The 17,571-nt window shown below is 45.1% G+C and overlaps 1 protein-coding gene across 3 annotated transcripts in view; it reads left to right on the plus strand.

Annotated features, from left to right (window-relative positions):
* GRK5 (G protein-coupled receptor kinase 5) overlaps positions 1 to 17,571 on the plus strand; it is a 155,785-nt gene that overhangs the window by 131,323 nt on the left and 6,891 nt on the right. For all 3 annotated transcript variants that reach the window (XM_064431455.1, XM_064431456.1, XM_064431457.1), the window contains 6 exons: positions 3,402 to 3,439; positions 4,243 to 4,332; positions 5,660 to 5,868; positions 13,455 to 13,592; positions 15,861 to 15,998; positions 16,792 to 16,923. In XM_064431455.1, coding sequence (XP_064287525.1) covers positions 3,402 to 3,439; positions 4,243 to 4,332; positions 5,660 to 5,868; positions 13,455 to 13,592; positions 15,861 to 15,998; positions 16,792 to 16,923 — 745 coding nt within the window. The remainder of the gene's footprint in view (positions 1 to 3,401; positions 3,440 to 4,242; positions 4,333 to 5,659; positions 5,869 to 13,454; positions 13,593 to 15,860; positions 15,999 to 16,791; positions 16,924 to 17,571) is intronic.

Genomic DNA, 17,571 nt, shown 5'->3' on the forward strand with positions numbered 1-17,571 from the left:
CACACAGAGGGCAGACAGATAACATGCTGATTTAGTTGGTGCTCACCCAAGAAGGAAGCTTTTTCTTTCCCCAAGGAACTAAATGGTACTAAGTGTCTAACGTCAATTGAAAAATCAAATCATAAGTGAAGTGTCTGGCTTCCTTTTCCCTTAGAAAACCTCCTACCACATTTTCAAACATTTTAGGAGGTAGTGTAGTGTTTCACAATCATATTTTATTGAAAAGAATGACTGGTGCATTCATAACATGGCTGGTAAAATGCCATACTAATTTCATTTTCTAATAGAACAAATCAGATCTGGCCACATAAAATAGTGCGTGGCTCTGAGAGAAATGGCACCTACTTCCTTAAGCAGGAGTTCTCATGCTACTCTTAAAAGAGCTGCTACTTTACACCTCAGATGGCACATTCATTTTGGTGATGAATGATACTACATCCTTGTAGGTGACATTTTCTAGCAGTATGTCAGGAGCATCTGCAGAGACCCCTCATTTGTAACAGCGCAGCGTGTTGTGGGACCCGTGAGAAGTGCTATATAGGTCAATAAAAAATAGCAGCTAAATGCTACTGCCTTCTCAAGGCGAATAATTCATCACAAAACACTTATTCTTCAGACTTAATTTCATTTTCTCTAAACAAAATGCTCCTGAGTAAATCACGGCGTTGGAAAATGCATCCCCATCTCCTGGGCTGCTGCTGACGCACGCTGCAGACGTGACCCGGGAGAACAACCAGGCTCAGAGTCAGATTTATCTCATTCAGAATTCCCCTGTCAAACATGGCACTTGTGCTACATTTCTCAACTGCATCATGTTAGTAAAGGTCAACCGGTTGGTTGCTCATGGAAAGCAAATGTAAAAAGCTGCTGGTTCTCCTCAAATTATTTCTATATATATGTTGTTCATTTTTATTCATTTATATTTCATAATTTATATTATGTATTTGTATTTTTATTTTATCATTTTATATGTTTCTTTTTATATATATTTAAATTTTTGTTTATATAAATATTTTTCATGTATGTAGTTTTTAAAAATTCATACTACAGCCATGCCTGGAAGCTCCAGTCAGCATCAAGCTCACATTGTCCCAGGCATTGCACAAATACATGGTAAAGCCTTGTCCAAAGTGATTAATTGAGTTGTTTAGGCTGCCCTGCACAGCCAAACAATTGCCTTTTGAGCATGGGCACAGTGCCAGCAGTTTATGTTTCAGTATGTTTGGGCAAGGCTACTTTACAAATGGGAAGCTGAGCCTTTGGGAAGTAGCTTTATATGTCAGTGTGTCCACCAGGGAGTTTTATTCCTCCTGGACATTTCAGCCATGAACCCTTGGAAGTGCTAGCCATGCAAAGGAAGCCAGCCTTGTTCTTGAGGAGCCAGAAGCCTGGAAACAGGAATGACAGCTGATGCCTGGGAGGGGGAGGAAAGCTTCCTCCAATTGCCCTGAATCACAGAGGACCCTAAGAACTGAACTGGTGTTCTCAGAGTCCTTGTGGAGTGTCCCATTTTCTCATTCTAAGACAACAATTTCCCAAGTTGCACATAAGATTCTTATCACTGGCCCCCAGTTACAGTTTCAAATGGGACTAATAACTGCTGAGCAGAAGATGAAATAACTGGTGAAGGCTGAGTTCTTCAAGGGAATGATTCTTATAGGATTCAGAACCTATTTTCAAAAATAAATAGCCAATGCCCTTGACTGTGCTCTCCAGCACTGGAAACGTTCTGCTGATTGGCAGGGAAAGCCCACAGTGGTGTGTTAAACAAAATCACAGCTTCTCCTCAGTGTTCAGCTGCCCTTCACATATTTCAGCATTGTTTGTTTGAAAAGCAGGCTTGGTACCATTGGGCATGGGGTGAGGTTTATCTTGGAGGTCAGGAACGTCTGAAGCAAGCAAGAAGAGATTACTCACAGAGCTCTGTGTTCTTGCTTGAAATCATAAATAAAAACAAGGCAAGTTTCAAAATTCCAACTTTGGCATTGTCAAAACTATAAAATACCCCTCTTCATATACAGGAAAATTCATGATACTGGAGTGGTGCAGCTTGAGAGGTGGGACAGGCTCTGTGCTCTGCCCCGTGCCCTGGTGCAAGGCTTTCTCTTGTACACACCCTCTCTTTGCTCTTTGCACAGAAATGCCTCTTGCTGGGAAGTTACCAGAACCAAGCTGGTTCACAGATGCAAGGAGGCCTTACAAAAAGAAGAGGCCAAGCAGGGCTTGGATTTGCACCAGGCTGAGCACTGTGTTTAGATAAAAGCCAGGGCATGATGTGGTGAATTGAAGCAATGCTGTTTTCCCTGCCTCACCCAGCTGCTGGTGCCTCATTCAGGCTGAGGCCAGCACAGCCCAGCCCTGGGGCACTTCTGGGACACTCCCTGCCCAGCATGTCCATCTCCCCCTCTTGACACTTCTGGTCCCCCCTCCTGGGCTGGCTTCATTCCCCCTCTGCAGGAGCAGGATGGGAAGGAGCCTGCCTGCCTCCCACCTCAACAGCAGCCCAAGAGTGGCAGCAGCTGCAGAGCTGTGCTGGGCTTGGAAAGGTTTGGAAAACAGCCTTGGTCAAGGAGGGGACAGCGTGGCTGGGCTGGGAAGCAGCTCAAAGCAGCAGCTGGTGGAGGAGGTTTTGTGCAGACAAACCTTTCAGAAGAATGATCTGCCAAGGCTCTGCTAAATATATGAAAACAGATTATTTACTTCAGAAGTTTATGCCTTGCCCAGATCCGGGGATTTTTTTGAGTTTTTTTTCAGGAACAGTAAAAGGCACACCTTTGACATCAGATTGACCACCTTGCCCATTTTCATGGCATTGCTCAAATCCACACAGGCACTAGAGTTTCACAAATGTAAGAATAATCTTAATCTGGGCACAGCATTCTCCCCTCTGCCCTGCATTTTCCAAACTCAAAAATACTGCACATGTGTGCAAGTGCATGGACACACATTCACATATTTGGTCTCACTCAGATGCCAGACATAGAAAATTTGAGCCCAGCAGATTGCTATTTCCATTTTCACATGTAAATAAATTATTTTAAAACCTTTTTTTTTAACATAAGATTTTATAACAGAAAATGTTAGAGAGATGTTACAACACACAGGAGTATGGGGGTTGGTTTACAGGGCTTACAGGACTAGATAGATGAGTCCATTACAGGGTAGATTAGGAACTAAAAGCTTGGCTTAGTGAAAAATTGTAACTCCAGTTTAGAAAAAGACATATGGTTTCAGTCTATCTGTGAAGTGAGTTGTAAAAGGTTGTATTGGTTTCAGGAGTTCCTTGCTGTTTGAGTTGACACTCAATTGGTTTATTACAAGTAATAAATGCCCTCATGCAGTTGTATGGTTATACTATCAAAACCAGGTTCATACCCATAACTGCTATCTTTCATTTCCAGAGATCTGAAGCCAGAAAATATCCTGCTGGATGATTATGGTAAGTCTCGGAGGTTTACAGAGATGCTTTCACAGTAAAGTAGATTAAGTTAGTTTCAGGATATATATTGCACAAAGACAAATAATGCTCTGAAGTGATTAAGAGGCTCAGCATACACTAATATTCCTGTCTAGGGGTGGCTGAGCTGCTGGAGCTCGCTGCACAGATGGAAGGAAGCAGCCGTGCCCTCAGCAGGGGCTGTTCTCGAGAGCTCGGCATTGCTGGGGCTCTCTGCCTTTCCTTGCTGTTTTTCCATCCTTGTTGCAGGGCTGGTGCAGCACAAAGGGAGTTCTAATTTCTAAACCTGTGCTTCCCTCTCAGTTTTTGAAAGAACTTTCATGCTCTGCTGAGCCAAGTCTGGTTTTATGCAAACCCAGGTTCGTGGTGAAGGCAGCGATAATCAAATCTGGTGCTGACTTGCAGACCAGATGTAGCCTCTTCAGCCATCACAGAGTTACAGAATTGTGTCAGCCCATCCATCCTCTGTGATCAGTTCAAGATACTTCCCCTCAGCATGCTTCTCTCTGCCTTTTTTCATGGGTTTTAAAATACCTAATACAATCTGCAGTCCACAGCCTTATTGTTAACATTTATTTCACTGCGTTGTAGCACCCTTAGTAATTCCTCTTTTCCATATCAATGAAACTGCTCCAATTCAGTGATTCAGAACATTCTTTTCTTAAAATGTCCAAGTAGTAAATTGCAGGAGTAGTTTAGCAATGACCACAGTTATGTGTTTTGGACTAATTTGGGTCAAGTTATTATATCTGCTTTGTGTTGTTTTGTTTCTTCTTTCCTTCCAGGCCATATTAGAATATCTGATTTGGGTCTAGCTGTTAAAATCCCTGAGGGTGAATCAATCCGTGGAAGAGTAGGAACAGTAGGGTATATGGGTAAGTCTTCCACAGCTCTTCTTTTTAAAGATTTATCAAGGTCACTTGAGTTTTAGAGATATTTCTGCCAAGAAAGCTTAAGAAAAAGAATAATAAATATTCACATTCAGCTGGGTCCAGTTTCATGCAGCAACTTCTACAGAAATCCTGATAGTGAAAATCAGAAGAGGGTGAAAGGCTCTACAGCTCTCAGTGAGGCTGGTCTGTAACCTTACATCAGCAAAGCAAATTGTAAGGTGAAAAAGCAACTGGGATTCAAGTGATTTTATTGTAGATTTATCGTAGGAGGGTTATATGCCAAAATAAAGGTTTCTTTCTAGTTGCTGTTTTGTATAGGAGTTACAATGTATTTTCATGGTTATGATAAAATGGGTAAGTCCACACCTGTGGTCATCTTGACCAGGATCACCTTGAGCTTTCCTCTATGTGCAGGAGAGGATCTGCACAAAAGATGAGTAGAGATTTGTACATTGGAAAAAAAAAAAAAAAAAAAAACCAAAAAAAACCAACCCAAAAGCTACATTCCCTTATTAAACTAGATCTGTTTTCTAAACTCAATGTAATTATTTTCATGCATTCTCTGGGTGGGCATATTTCTTGGAGTAAAAATTGCTTATGCTTATTTGACTGAATAGAAACTAGCTGATGTGAGCCACTGTTACACCATATGGAGACTTTAATGAAAGCAAGCAAATCAGTTGTCATGTCTAAATTTTGTTATCTCAGTGTAAGTTTGTGTGCACACTAAGGCTCTGTGCTTGTGAGCACGTGGGGATGTGTCTTTGTACCCCTGCATGGAGGTGAGGGTGCCTGCAAGACAGTGACTCTCTGCCCAAAAGCATTGTCTGTGGTTGCAACACAAAATTAATGGATTGGAGTTTCTTTAAAGGGGAAAAAGAAAAGCTATGAATTGACCAAAGAGACAGAATTTGCTTTTGAAGAAATGTCACGGCTGTTTACAGGATGTGTGTTTGCATTTCCTTTCTTCCCTAAGTGGAGAAATCTGGAAGAACTCTTAAAATTAGGTCTCTGCTTAATATTTAGAACCAACTTCTTTCGTAATTTTGTTTTTCAATTGGACTGAGTTGGTAGAGAAGTCAGAAGACAGCATGCACAAGGCATGTAGCATGTAGAGAGAACACCATGGCATGTAGCATGCTGCATTTCCTGTGATGCCCTCAACTGCAGTCAGGAGGTATTTCTGTGTTTTCCCAAACATTCTCTGTGCATGTGTATTCAGTCACCAAAATGAAACTTTGAGGCATTTAAGTGCTCTGCCTGTGTAAATCCCAAGCATTCCCACAAGGCATCTCACTCTCCTCCACAGCTCCAGAGGTGCTGAACAACCAGAGATACACACTCAGCCCTGACTACTGGGGGTTAGGCTGTCTCATTTATGAAATGATTGCTGGGCAATCGCCATTCCGCGGAAGGAAAGAGAAGGTGAAGAGGGAAGAAGTGGACAGAAGAGTGCTGGAGACAGAGGAGGTGTACTCCCATAAGTTCTCTGAGGAGGCCAAGTCCATCTGTAAAATGGTAAGGGGCTGGAGGGCTCAGTGGGGCAGCTTCACTAACGAGCGTGTCTGACACGGTCTGAGCAGTAACAGGGTGCCATGGAGGGGCTGCAGAAACAAGGATTAACCAAGCTCATCTGTGGATGGGGTGACTGCACTCCCTATTCATGCAAACTCTGTTTATTTGGGCTTGTTTCTCCATGAGATTCATCATGGTGATCCCGAGCCCTCTCCAAAGTTTTATGGCCAAGGGAGCGGTATCTATTCTCATGAGACTTTGAATGTTAGTTTGCAGTCAAGAATGCATTTCTGTCTTTTATAACCTAGTAGAAAAAAAATTAAAAGGACTCGATGATGCAAGAATCTGATTGTCTCCTGCAAGGAACTGCAAACCCCACGCTTCCATTGTCTGTGGTGGGAGCTGGGGGTAAGCAGGACAAAGATTATGCAATAAAATTATTGTGACACTCAAATGTTGTCCCGGCCCAACTCACTAACTTTGTTAGCAGCTTTTCCCCCAGGGCATCAGAGAATCCAGCTTTTCTTAATACTGTTGAGCTGTTCTTCAAAATGTTTTCTCACTCCTTCAGCTGGGAGTCATTTTCGTAGCACAATAGCCATGTCTGACAATGGAAATCCTCAATCCCTCTGAGAAATCTCAAAGCTGTGTCTGAATTCATCAATGTCTTGTTGACATCCATCTTTAGAAGGCTGAATTGTAATTTGGAAAGGGATGTGGCCTTTTTCTGGGTGTTGTTTGCTAATGAGTGATGTCTCCTTTGGAGACAATGGCCTATCTGTGTTTGCTGGTGGAGGGAGAAAGAAGGGGAGGAAAGGTCAACAAATAGGTAGGGAGGGTTTCACCAATGTCTTGTGCAACAGGCAAGCAAAGAGCAGATCCACAACACTCTGGTTGGCTGGCTGTATGAAGAGACACTGAAGTCTCCTTGTAAAATAATAATGGTAGCACTGCCAAGAGTCATGCCTGGAAGTCATTAAGGCACAGTGCACCGAGTCATTCCCGAATCCTCGGGGTGGTGTTTAACTGACATCACTCTTGAGAGATGCTCTGGGCTGCTCACTGCCCTTAACTGGTGATGCAGAGCCCCCAGTGAAGCTGACATGGGAGGACCTGGGGCAGCCGTGGGCTCTCACAGACCATCCCATGTGCCCCAGCTGGCTGCCCTCTCTCCTCAGGCAGCATCTCAGCTCCCACCAGGTGAGGAGCAGCATCTGCTGGAGTGGCAGGGAATTTGTGTGAGTCCTGCTGTTAATCTGAAATGGAGATGTGAGGCAAAAATTTTACCTTGCTGCTTGAGCACAGAATCAGAATCGTTTGGGTTGAAAGGGACCTTTAAAGATCACATAGTCCAACCCCCCTTTCCTGGCTGACATACCTGTAGAAGCCCTTCTTGCTACTCTTTATTTCCCTTGCATAACAGAATGAACAAATATCTTGAAAATAACCATGAGAACTTAAAGCTGAGCAGAATTAAATGTAGCATTGATGGGATGGTGCTGTAGATGACCTTCCACACTCCCAGGGCAGCAGACAGTCATGACACTGTAGTGGTCATTTTCATCTTCCAGCCATGGAGACTCTGGTTGTAGGGAGTCGAGACCTCAGGAGACCATCTAGTTCTTTCTCTTGCCTCAGGGAAACTTGGACTATATATAAATTATTCCTGAAAACTTGGTCACTATTGCTTCCCTGTCCAATCATGTGGCATGTTTATTGAGGTGGTTTGTGCAAACTATTAATGGATCCAGAGAAAATCTTTCCTTTTCTGAGCATTAGTATCTTGAGGCAGGAAGAGTCTGAGTCCTGATACTGGGTGTGATGGCCTTTGTGGTTTCCCATCCAAAAGTAATTTATTTTACCAAGTGATGTTTTTTGTTTTTAAATCCATTATTCAAACATATTTTCTCGATTTCTTTTTGCTTTTTATACTGGAAGCCTTTGTTGCTTTGCATCAGCCTCTTAACAAGGAAACAAAAGAGTCATAAAGTACCCATCATATCTGCAAAATGAAGCAAAAAGTTGCAATACATAAATTAAACTTGAGCCTTCTCAAAGATCCCACACAAAAAGGCTTTCCCATAGTGGGCTCTTCAGGACAGGAGTGGGGAAATGTTTCCCACCATGTTGCCCAGCCTTCTCTTCAGAGCTTGCTTCTTGAACTAATAGCATCACCACCAGGAAATACATTGTCTTTGTTCCTTTACTCATAGGAAAACCCTCTGGTGTCACCCCATGTCAGCCTTCCCTCCTGGATGTTTTTGCCCTTTTGCATTTTTGCAGGCACATATCACAGCTCCCATTAATCATCATCCATCCCCTATTTCCATGTTTCATTTTGTAAGTAATTTCCCATAAATCAGACCTCATTTTGGACTGAAACAGAGATGAATAACAAATAATTAGGAACAGGGGCAGCTGGCTTTCTGGGAAGCTCCCCAACCCATAGTTCCCATATAACATAGCTGCTCCTGGTGTGTTTTTTCTGTGAAAAAAATCCAGTCTTTCTAGGAAATGCTCTGTGTTTGTTGTGGTTCTGCCTCGTGCTCCATTGATGTACATGCATGTTTTCCCTGACAAGTGCAGTCATGCATCCAGAGATGTGACTTGAAGTGCATTCAAGTCAGCAGTGTTGGATGGGCCCTCCTTGCTGTGCTCCTGTCACTCTGTCAGTGCCCTGCTTGTCTGCATTTCCCACAGACTTGTCTTCCCTGATGCCTTTTGTCCCTGCAGCTCCCATTTTACCCTACACAAGGGGTCTCTGATGGGAAGGTGCAAAGGAGACAGAGCCAAACTCTTCGTTTGGTGTCCTGTAACAGGACAGGAAGCAAGGGAAACAAACTGAGGCAAACTGAGCTGTTCTGCTCCCTCTGAACATTAGGAAACATTTTTCCATGGTGAGGGTAGCCAAACAGTGGAACAGGTTGCCCAGAGAGGCTGTGTAGTCTCCACACTTGGAGATACCCAAAGCCCAACCCAACAAGATCTGGAACAGTCTGCTCTAGGAAACTCTGCTTTGAGCAGAGGGATTGGACTGGACCATGTCCTGATGTGGCTTCCAGCCTCAGCTGTTCCATATTTCTCATCTCCATTCCCTTTTCAAAGTGCCCCTTCAACCAACTAAAAGATAAGGGGCTCTGTTTTCCATAAAAGCAATTTTTTCCTGTTCCTCACTTACCATTTGGAGCTCTGTCGTCATACAGCTACTCCCGCCTGCTGCCATCCCTCCTTTCTGCTTTCATCCCATGGAAATCAACATTATGACACCTTAAAGTTGATCAGTGCCCAAGGAGAACTGCTCTTTCATCTCTCTGCTCTCATTTAGTAACTGACCATAGTATTGCTTTTCTGTTCTCTAAAAATTGCTTAAAATAATATGTTTACTTCAGTGTCAGGACTGAACTTTAACTAGGTGTTTCCTTAAACTGCTTGATAGCTGGGTCCGTGGAAATGGTTTTAGCATTCCCCTTGTCTCCTTTAATGTCTCCTTTCATGAGTGGCAATTTTTTGTTTTCCTTACTCCTATAATTTTAGGACTAACATCTTAGAACTTGGAATTATTTATTACATGGTATGATCTGGAGATGAACTGACTGATCACATGAAGATAAAACAGCGCTTTGGGGACTTTTGGCTTTTTTTAGCAATCCTCACAACAGTTGTTTCTTTTTGTAAAGGAAGCAAAACAAAGTCATGGAAAAAAGTCTCAGACGTTGCAGAGTTTGAATCCCCAGTGGGGATCAAATGAGTGACATGAAAGTATCAGAGAGCTCTTTGTATCAAGATCTTGATGGAACTTTACTGCTGCTACTCAAGACTCTCTTTGAAAGTCCTGTTCTAGTCATGCTCTGCCCATGAACTCTGTAGACTAAACCCTAAATGTCCAGTGTCAACTGGAGCCTATTTCACCAGAGCACACAGCTCTGCTGTTTGGCATTGGCTTCATGCATGGTTGGGTGGCCCAGGCCATCTCCAGGTTTAAAACTGTGAATTATCTGCAGGCTCTACTGTACAATTACATTTAAATTGTGTTCAGTGAGGTCCCTTGCACTGCTGTCCCAGGAGGGCTTGTCATCAGCCTGATGGAGTTGCTTTTGTTCTGCTCTCTATTCATATTAAATAAACCCTTTGAAGCAGAATTAAACAAAAGTGTAGAGATGACTTATAACGTACTGTTGTTATCTCCATTTTCTTTTCCATGTCAGATTCCCAAATGGGATGAATATTTCAGTCTCTTGCATGGGTTTACTGCAGAAAGGTTCTGGGGCTGCAGGAAATGGTGAAAGACTAATTATTCCTTGGTGAAAGGAAGGATTCTCCCTTCTGGAAAATATTCTAGTCCAGGCTATGTCTTGATATCCACAACAGAAGCCAAGAAGAATGTCTGGTTTCACCTGCTACCATCTTTAGAGCTGGCTGCATCTACAGCTTTTCAAATTCTATTTATTTCTAGCATTTTTTCTCCATTGTGACTCTCCTGGGACTCTCAAGAGACTGCAGCTGCTCCCCTGCAGCAGGGTTTTGCAGGAGAATCCTCTCCTTTCCCTGTTCTTGCAGTCCCAGCCTATTCCCAGTGGCCTGTTCCCTTTTGTGTCTTTCAGCCAGCAGTGGCCAGCCACCCACAACCAACTGCATTCATGCTCCAGAAACTTCCTTCTTGCATCTGAAGTTACTGAATACTCCCTTGTTTGTCATGGAGGAACCCAGGAATCCCCAGGCAGCCTTTTTCTGTCCTCAGCTACCCTTTTCTCTGACCGCACACTCCAAACATCTTACAGCCTGACAAGGGCAAATTCACAGATCAGCTTGGTCTCCCCACTAAGCCCAGAATCCAGACTGCAGGGATGGGAAATAGCCCACTTTTCATCCCTTCAGTGCTGGCTTGAGAGCAGAGACTGCAGAGGTCTCTGCATCATCTCCAGGAAGGTCCAGATCTATCCCTTCCTACCACCACTTGCTCCTCAGCTATTCCTCAAAGGTCCAAGGTATCATTTCCAAAAGTATACCAGAGCCATGGGTACTAAAAATGGTCTTTCTGCTCTCAGATTCTTCTTTCCAACTGTCAGGAAAGTCCTGTTGACATGAGAATAAAAGATTAAAAGAACTTTTGATTTCTGTGCCCAACCAGAATAGAGCAAGCCTGATTCTGACTGGAAACTCCAAAGTGATCGTCTTTAAACAGGCTAGAGCATAGGATTAAAAAAACCCAAAAACACCTCACAGCAAAAATCCTAGTCTCAGGACCATGAGAACTCAAAGTCTAATGCAATTATTTGAAAGCAAAGGATCCCTCTTTCCTTCTAGCAGGGAAAGCAAAGTCCAGAGAAGTGCTCTGAGACAGGTCTTTTGCAGTGAGTCAGATGGATGTGGTACAGTATCATGTGAATCTCTCTGCTCAGAGAATGGCAAGGCATACAGATGTTTCCTCAAGCCTTTTTACATTTATGGATCAGCCGCTTGTGATCTGTCAGCCCAGATGTCACCAGCTTGGCAGCACCAGAGGGAAAGTGTGGGGAGGAAAGGGCTGTTGCTATTTGGAAGCTGAACATTGCTACTGTGGCCAGCACCAGTGGCTTTAAACCCGTTCCTCCAACCCTTCAGTCTCCTGCTATTGCTGCTGCTGCTGAGGCAGAAAGACCTGAGCAGAAAATTCATGTCTACAAACCCATTCACCACCATTTCTGGCTTGGCTGCTGCCACTGCAGCTTGCTGAGGCCGGGCTGGAGGTGCCTCTGCACCTTGGGGCACACGGATTGCCAAAGCCAAATCCATCTCAGCCTGGAAGTGAGGCCCCAGCAACACAGAAGCAGAACTGAGGGGGCTGTTGGCAGTCAGATCAGAAAACCACCAATGCCCGGATGCTAGAAATGCCCAGAGGCAGCAGAGCATTCAGAGAAGCCTGAAGAGCTGTGACACTCTTGATAAGGACAAGAAACCCCAGCTCCAGCCAGGCACCGAAGAGCACAACATGACATTAGCAACAAACAATTTCTGAGTTCCCTGTTGGTGAGGTGAGGTAGCTGAGCCGGGCTGTTGCCTCGGTGGCTGAGGCAGAAGGTGCTGGGGCACACAAGCCCTGAGCTGTCACACAAGCCCTGAGCTGGGCACAAGCAGCATCCCCATGCAGCCTTGCCCCAGCGGGGAGCATCCCCGGCTCCCGGTCCTGCTCCTGCAGGGATGCACCCGGGAGCACGGGGCTCCTCCCCAGCCTCTCCAGAGGTGTTTGCATCCTGCCACCCGCAGCTGGGACAGTCTTGGGGATCTCCCGGGGGTGCTCCCGGTGCCTGCCCGGGCTCAGAGAGCCGACCATCCCCTGCTTCGCTGGTGCTGTCGGTGCCATCCCCGGGCACAGCGCACCGGGCAGGGCTGAGCGCTGCTCCTGGCCCGACTGCGGGCCGGCAAAGCCGGGGCCAGCGGCGGAGGAGCGGCGGAATTCCTCGCACGGCATCCCCCGTGGCGGGGAGCAGCCCCTGCCCCGCTGCCCTTTCCTCTGCTGCCTCCCGGCGGCACCGCCCGAGCGGCTCACGGCAACCGAGGGAAACGCAGGAATGTTTGCTTGGAGGGATCCGTAACACCGCCCAGTCTAGCCCTCTGCCACGGCAGGGACACCTTCCGCTGTCCCAGGCTGCTCCCAGCCCTGCCCAGCCTGGAGCTGGGCACCTCCCGGGATCCAGGGGCAGCCACAGCTGCTCTGGGCACCCTGTGCCAGGGCTCAGCACCCTCAGGGAAGAATTTCTTCCTAATACCCTGTCTAAACCTGCCCTCCTTCCGTTTAAAGCCATTCCCCCTTGTCTATTTGTGAGATGCCCTCTCCAAGATCCCTCTCCAGCTCTCTTGCCCTGGAAGGTGCTGTTGAGCCTCCTCTGTTGTGTCTCTTCTGTAAATATCACTGTGTTTCTGTCCATGGGCTTGCTTGTGTGATAGACCAAAGATGCTGAGTTCACTTGGTGGGCATTGCTCCATTATATACCCAGGAAACAGGCAGACTTGCTGTAGCAGGGAGAGGCTGTGCACTGCCCTTCTCTGGAAACAAACACGGCAGAACTGAGGATAATTACTGGGCACTGGCTCCGTGGATGGAACCCCCTTGAGTCTTGGCCATGACTGTAAAGCCCATGACTGTTCAATGTGTCATTGCACTGGAAAATAGTGCAATGGGTGAGGGAAATACAATTTGGTATTTTTGGTTTTTCCTAAGCACCTGTTCTTCTGAGGGGAAATTATTCTTACAAACATAAAAAAGAAAACCAAAAGAACTGAGATAAAGCATGTGGAACTTACGAATGTGCATCTTTATATGTTACTAGGGTATGTCAGATTTCCTCTTGAAATTGTTCACTGAAAGCAGGTGAAAGAAATGGTCTCTATTTTGACTGTAAATACTTTACAGCAGGTGATTTTCTGAGGATTTCACCAGCATGTAGAACAGTGTAGTCTTAATCCATTTAACCTCAGCTTTTAAGGAACAGCAGTTGCAACTCCCCTCTGTACTTCCCTATGGGCACATTGAAAAACAAGTGGAGATATAAATATCTCTGTGGAGCTCTTGCTTTTCCTGACCCCTCACTATTCCTGTTGGCACGTTTCAGCTCCTCACCAAGGACGTGAAGCAGCGGCTGGGGTGTCAAGGGGAAGGGGCAGCAGAAGTGAAGAGACACCCCTTCTTCAAGAGCATGAATTTCAAGCGGTTAGAAGCAGGAATGCTGGAACCTCCCTTTGTGCCTGATGTGAGTACGATTGCAAGAACCCCCAGTGGCCTCTTAGAAGAGGTTTGTTTCCAAAATAGCTTCTCTCTCTCAGGGCTGTCATCGCTTTCTGCACGGGAGCTGCCCCAGGAAGGTGTGATAAGTGGTGGGGCTGGAGTGGGGAGGCTGGGAGGAAGAGGAGAGAGGGCTCTGTGGGTATGTGGATGCAGGCTGGTAATCTGGGGGTTGATCCATTCCCACTCCTTTTACCACACGTTCCTGTACAACACTGGAGGCACTGGGAACCCTTATCCATGGCATTACTGTGACAATAAGTGTGCTCAGAACCATGTGGTGCTTGGGACAATCAGCAGTGAAAGCCAAATGTGTGCATGCAGGTTTATAGAGGTGAAACCAGACATACAAAGCCCAGGGCCCTGTGGAACTGGATCATCATGAGAACAGTAGTTTGCTACGAGAGCCTGAGCCAGGCTCAGCTATCAAGTGTCACCTCAAGCAGAGAAGGTGACTTGGACCTTAGAGAGCATTTGGAGCTTTTTGGGGCACAGAACCCAACATGAGTCTTACTCAGATTTACACACCAGGCTCACACATACTGAAAGGCTTTGTTGCACTGGCAACAACAAAACTTTTTCCACCCTTTTGTGGTATCGGTTTCTAGCCCAGTGCACAGAGTTATCTGATTATTTCCCTCCTGCAGGGCTCTCTTTCTGGCTGGAGCTTCTATCCTTAAAGTCCCCATATGGTTCTAAGTAAACACTGCCATTTTAGCATATTAAAGAAAGTAACATCTTGGCAGCTCCCATTCCCGTTTCTGCAGGCTCAACCAAACCAAAGTGGTTTGAACGCTACAAAAGTTTACTTTAGTTGCTCTGGTTTTGCTTTACATTTTACTATGCAGCCTAGTTATTCCTGCCAATTAGCCCGTGGTGTTACGACCTGCTTTAGTGGGAAGAAATAAGAGACAAGCTACTATTTCTTTCTGATGTAGAAAATTATAAAATTCTGGGCTTAAATTTGGGATCCGCCAGAGTGCATAAAAACTGTGGCACGTAAGGCCTAGAAGGCACCTCTTAGAGACATATTTGCAAAAGCAAAGGCACATAATTTTTTATGGCTCTTTATTGGGAGCTCGAGAGCTGCCCCTAATTTAATTTATTTGGCACTTCATCCATAGATCTCCCAGTCTTTACTGAAGTCAGCTGAATCACCCAAAGCTATATAGCAAATGGCAGAAGTTGTTATCCAAACCATGTCTCTCCATCCTCTCCTACAAAAATGTTGTGGATTGTAGCTGTCAAGAATGCAGAGGGATACAGCCTTCAGCAAATAAGACTTCTGTCAGGAATTAGGTCAATTTGTTTGGTCACAGGGCTGAGAACCAGATAAATAAAGTGCTGCACTGTTGGACCCCTGGCTGTGCAGTACCAGGGACAGACAGAAGGATTCCACGTGGGCTGGGGTTCAGGCTGGTCCCACAAGCCACCCCTCAGTTATCCCTGCAGAGCAGAGGGTGGCTGTGCTGCTGCTGGGAAATCTCTGGGCACACACACTGCCTGTGTAGGTAGCCACTGATGGCTCTTTCTGCTCCCTGGGGCTGACTGCTGGGGTACGAGCTGAAAGTTCCCTCACTGCAAAGAGTTTTGTCTCTGTCATCCCAGAAAACCAGGTAGTTCAAAAAGGCAAAGCCATTTGACTGTTCCTTTGAAGAAATGCAGCCAAGTTAAAAGAGTTAATAGAGGTAATTCTGGGCAGCTTCCAGCAGCTGAGCTATTAATAAAAACAATGGAAATATGCCAAACCTCCCCTGTTTTCTTTAGCAATTAGGATACATTCCTTTAAACTTCCAAGCTGCAAACTCCACAGCTATCTGGGCAGGAGGGCACTTCTATCTGAGGCCTCTTTTCAGGGCTCTCTCCAGTGTGCCACTCATAAACATTCTGGTTTTCTGTTGTTCCCTCTCTAAATGAAAAGACTACTGAAGGGTTCCATTTTTCTCTTCTGGCTCTTTCTGTCCTTTTCCTCTCACCTCTTAACCAGATGGTACATGGATGACTAAAACCCACTTTGACTGATGCTTTGAGGACTTCAGAATAGGAAGCTTAATGTGCTTAAAGTGGAGTCAGCCTTTGATGATAAACATGCAGGCAGAGCAAGCCTGGAGAAGGAGGATGCAGACACACACTTGTTAGACATTCTCACTTGACTGAATCTGTGAATGAAAGCACATGGTCCGACTCAGAAATATTTTTCTCTTGTCATTTCTCCCTTTTTTTTCTGCTGACATAGCCCAGAGCAGTGTACTGCAAGGATGTGTTAGACATTGAGCAGTTCTCCACAGTGAAAGGAGTTAACCTGGACCAAACAGATGACGATTTCTATTCCAAGTTTTCCACAGGATCAGTGTCTATTCCATGGCAAAATGAGGTAAGGATGTATCATAGCAAAATTACTGCAATAAACCCCGTAACAGAGACGGTTTAAGAGGAGCTCTATGTTCCAGTAATATATAGCTACTGGACAACTTGCCAGACTCTAATGCTTTCATGAGTTACAAATGGCCTCTTTCAAGATCTGTAATGTACCACAGATGTCAGGTTCAGGTGACTGTATCTGTTGGCTCTGTGTATTTGTGTAAATTGGCAAGGATCCTACTGTACTTCCTCCTCCTGGATTTCTACAGAGGTGTTTCGACAGCTCTCAGCACCTTCTGGGCTCAGTTGGAAGTCCTTAAGGGAAGGATGCTGCACTGGTGACCCTGCTCTCACCCACTGTCTGCAGTCAGTCCCAGCTGCAGCACTTAACTCTGGACCCTGAGCTCCTCCAGCATTTCCACATCTTTGTCTCTATTTGGTATCAAAACACAGCCAACAGTGGGTTTCAGAATCCAGCTCTGCATCCAACAGCAGATCCACTTGGGCAGAGGGATATAACTGGGATTTTGTACGTGTGCCTGTCTTTGCCTGGTATTGTCTACAATGCTAAAGGAAAGAACAGAAAGTCTGGTGGGGCAGCTTCTGACAAATCTGATGTGCAAACATGCAGCCTCTGGTTTTCATACACTCTGTTTACCCTCTACAGACACCAGCAGGAATCCAACTGTTAACTCTCCTCACACACTGCTGACTTTGAAGAACCTAGAACTACTGGAATTTATTTAGTACAGATGAATAATTCCCTTTTTTTTTCTCTCTCTCTCTCTCTCACCATATTCCACTAGATGATAGAAACAGAGTGCTTCAAGGAGCTGAATGTATTTGGACCAAATGGTACTATTTCACCAGACCTAAACAAAAGCTACCCCCCAGAGCCACCCAAGAAAGGATTGCTACAGAGAATATTTAAGCGACAGGTGAGATCTTTTATGAGTAAGACCAGGAAACTCCTTCCTGTAGGTGCCTGTTTTCACAGCCCTGTTCTGGTGATGTTTGTGCTAGGAGAAGGGCAATGCATCTTAGAGAGGGCTGGCTCTCACATTTTCCTCCATATCCCAAGTTTTTCATCTACCTTGTGTGATTTTTTTTTTTTTTTGCCTCCAGCAGTTCCAGTGTTGCTTGTGAGTTTTGTTTCCAGCAGTTGAAAACTTCTCCCCCAACCTGTTTTTCAGTGGTATGCTGAAATGCCTTTTGAAATTGTTTGAAGAAGTTCCTTGCGAAAATCCTTGATTTGTGTGTTTAAAAAATAAAAGGAAAATGCACATTTTGAGGGAGATAGTTGTGGCAGGAAAGCAAGATAATAAAGAAGAGAGCAACCTGGATAAAACATGATGTGCAGCTTTCATGAGACACCATGGCACCACTTGCAAATGTCAATAACATTCTCAGACTGGTCTATTTCTGTAGGGTTAAAGCCATGCCTGGGCATTGGCAGGTATTCTCTGTATTAGTCAGATTTAGCAGATACTGACATTTTGCAGTGAATTGATTTGGCTCCTGGAGCTGGAGTGAGTCTTCTTTGCTGCATTCCTCAAGAACTGCCATGGTTCTGCTGACCTAGAGAG

This window comes from Passer domesticus, chromosome 8 (genome assembly GCF_036417665.1).
Source record: "Passer domesticus isolate bPasDom1 chromosome 8, bPasDom1.hap1, whole genome shotgun sequence".
NCBI classification, from domain to species: Eukaryota; Metazoa; Chordata; class Aves; order Passeriformes; family Passeridae; genus Passer; species Passer domesticus.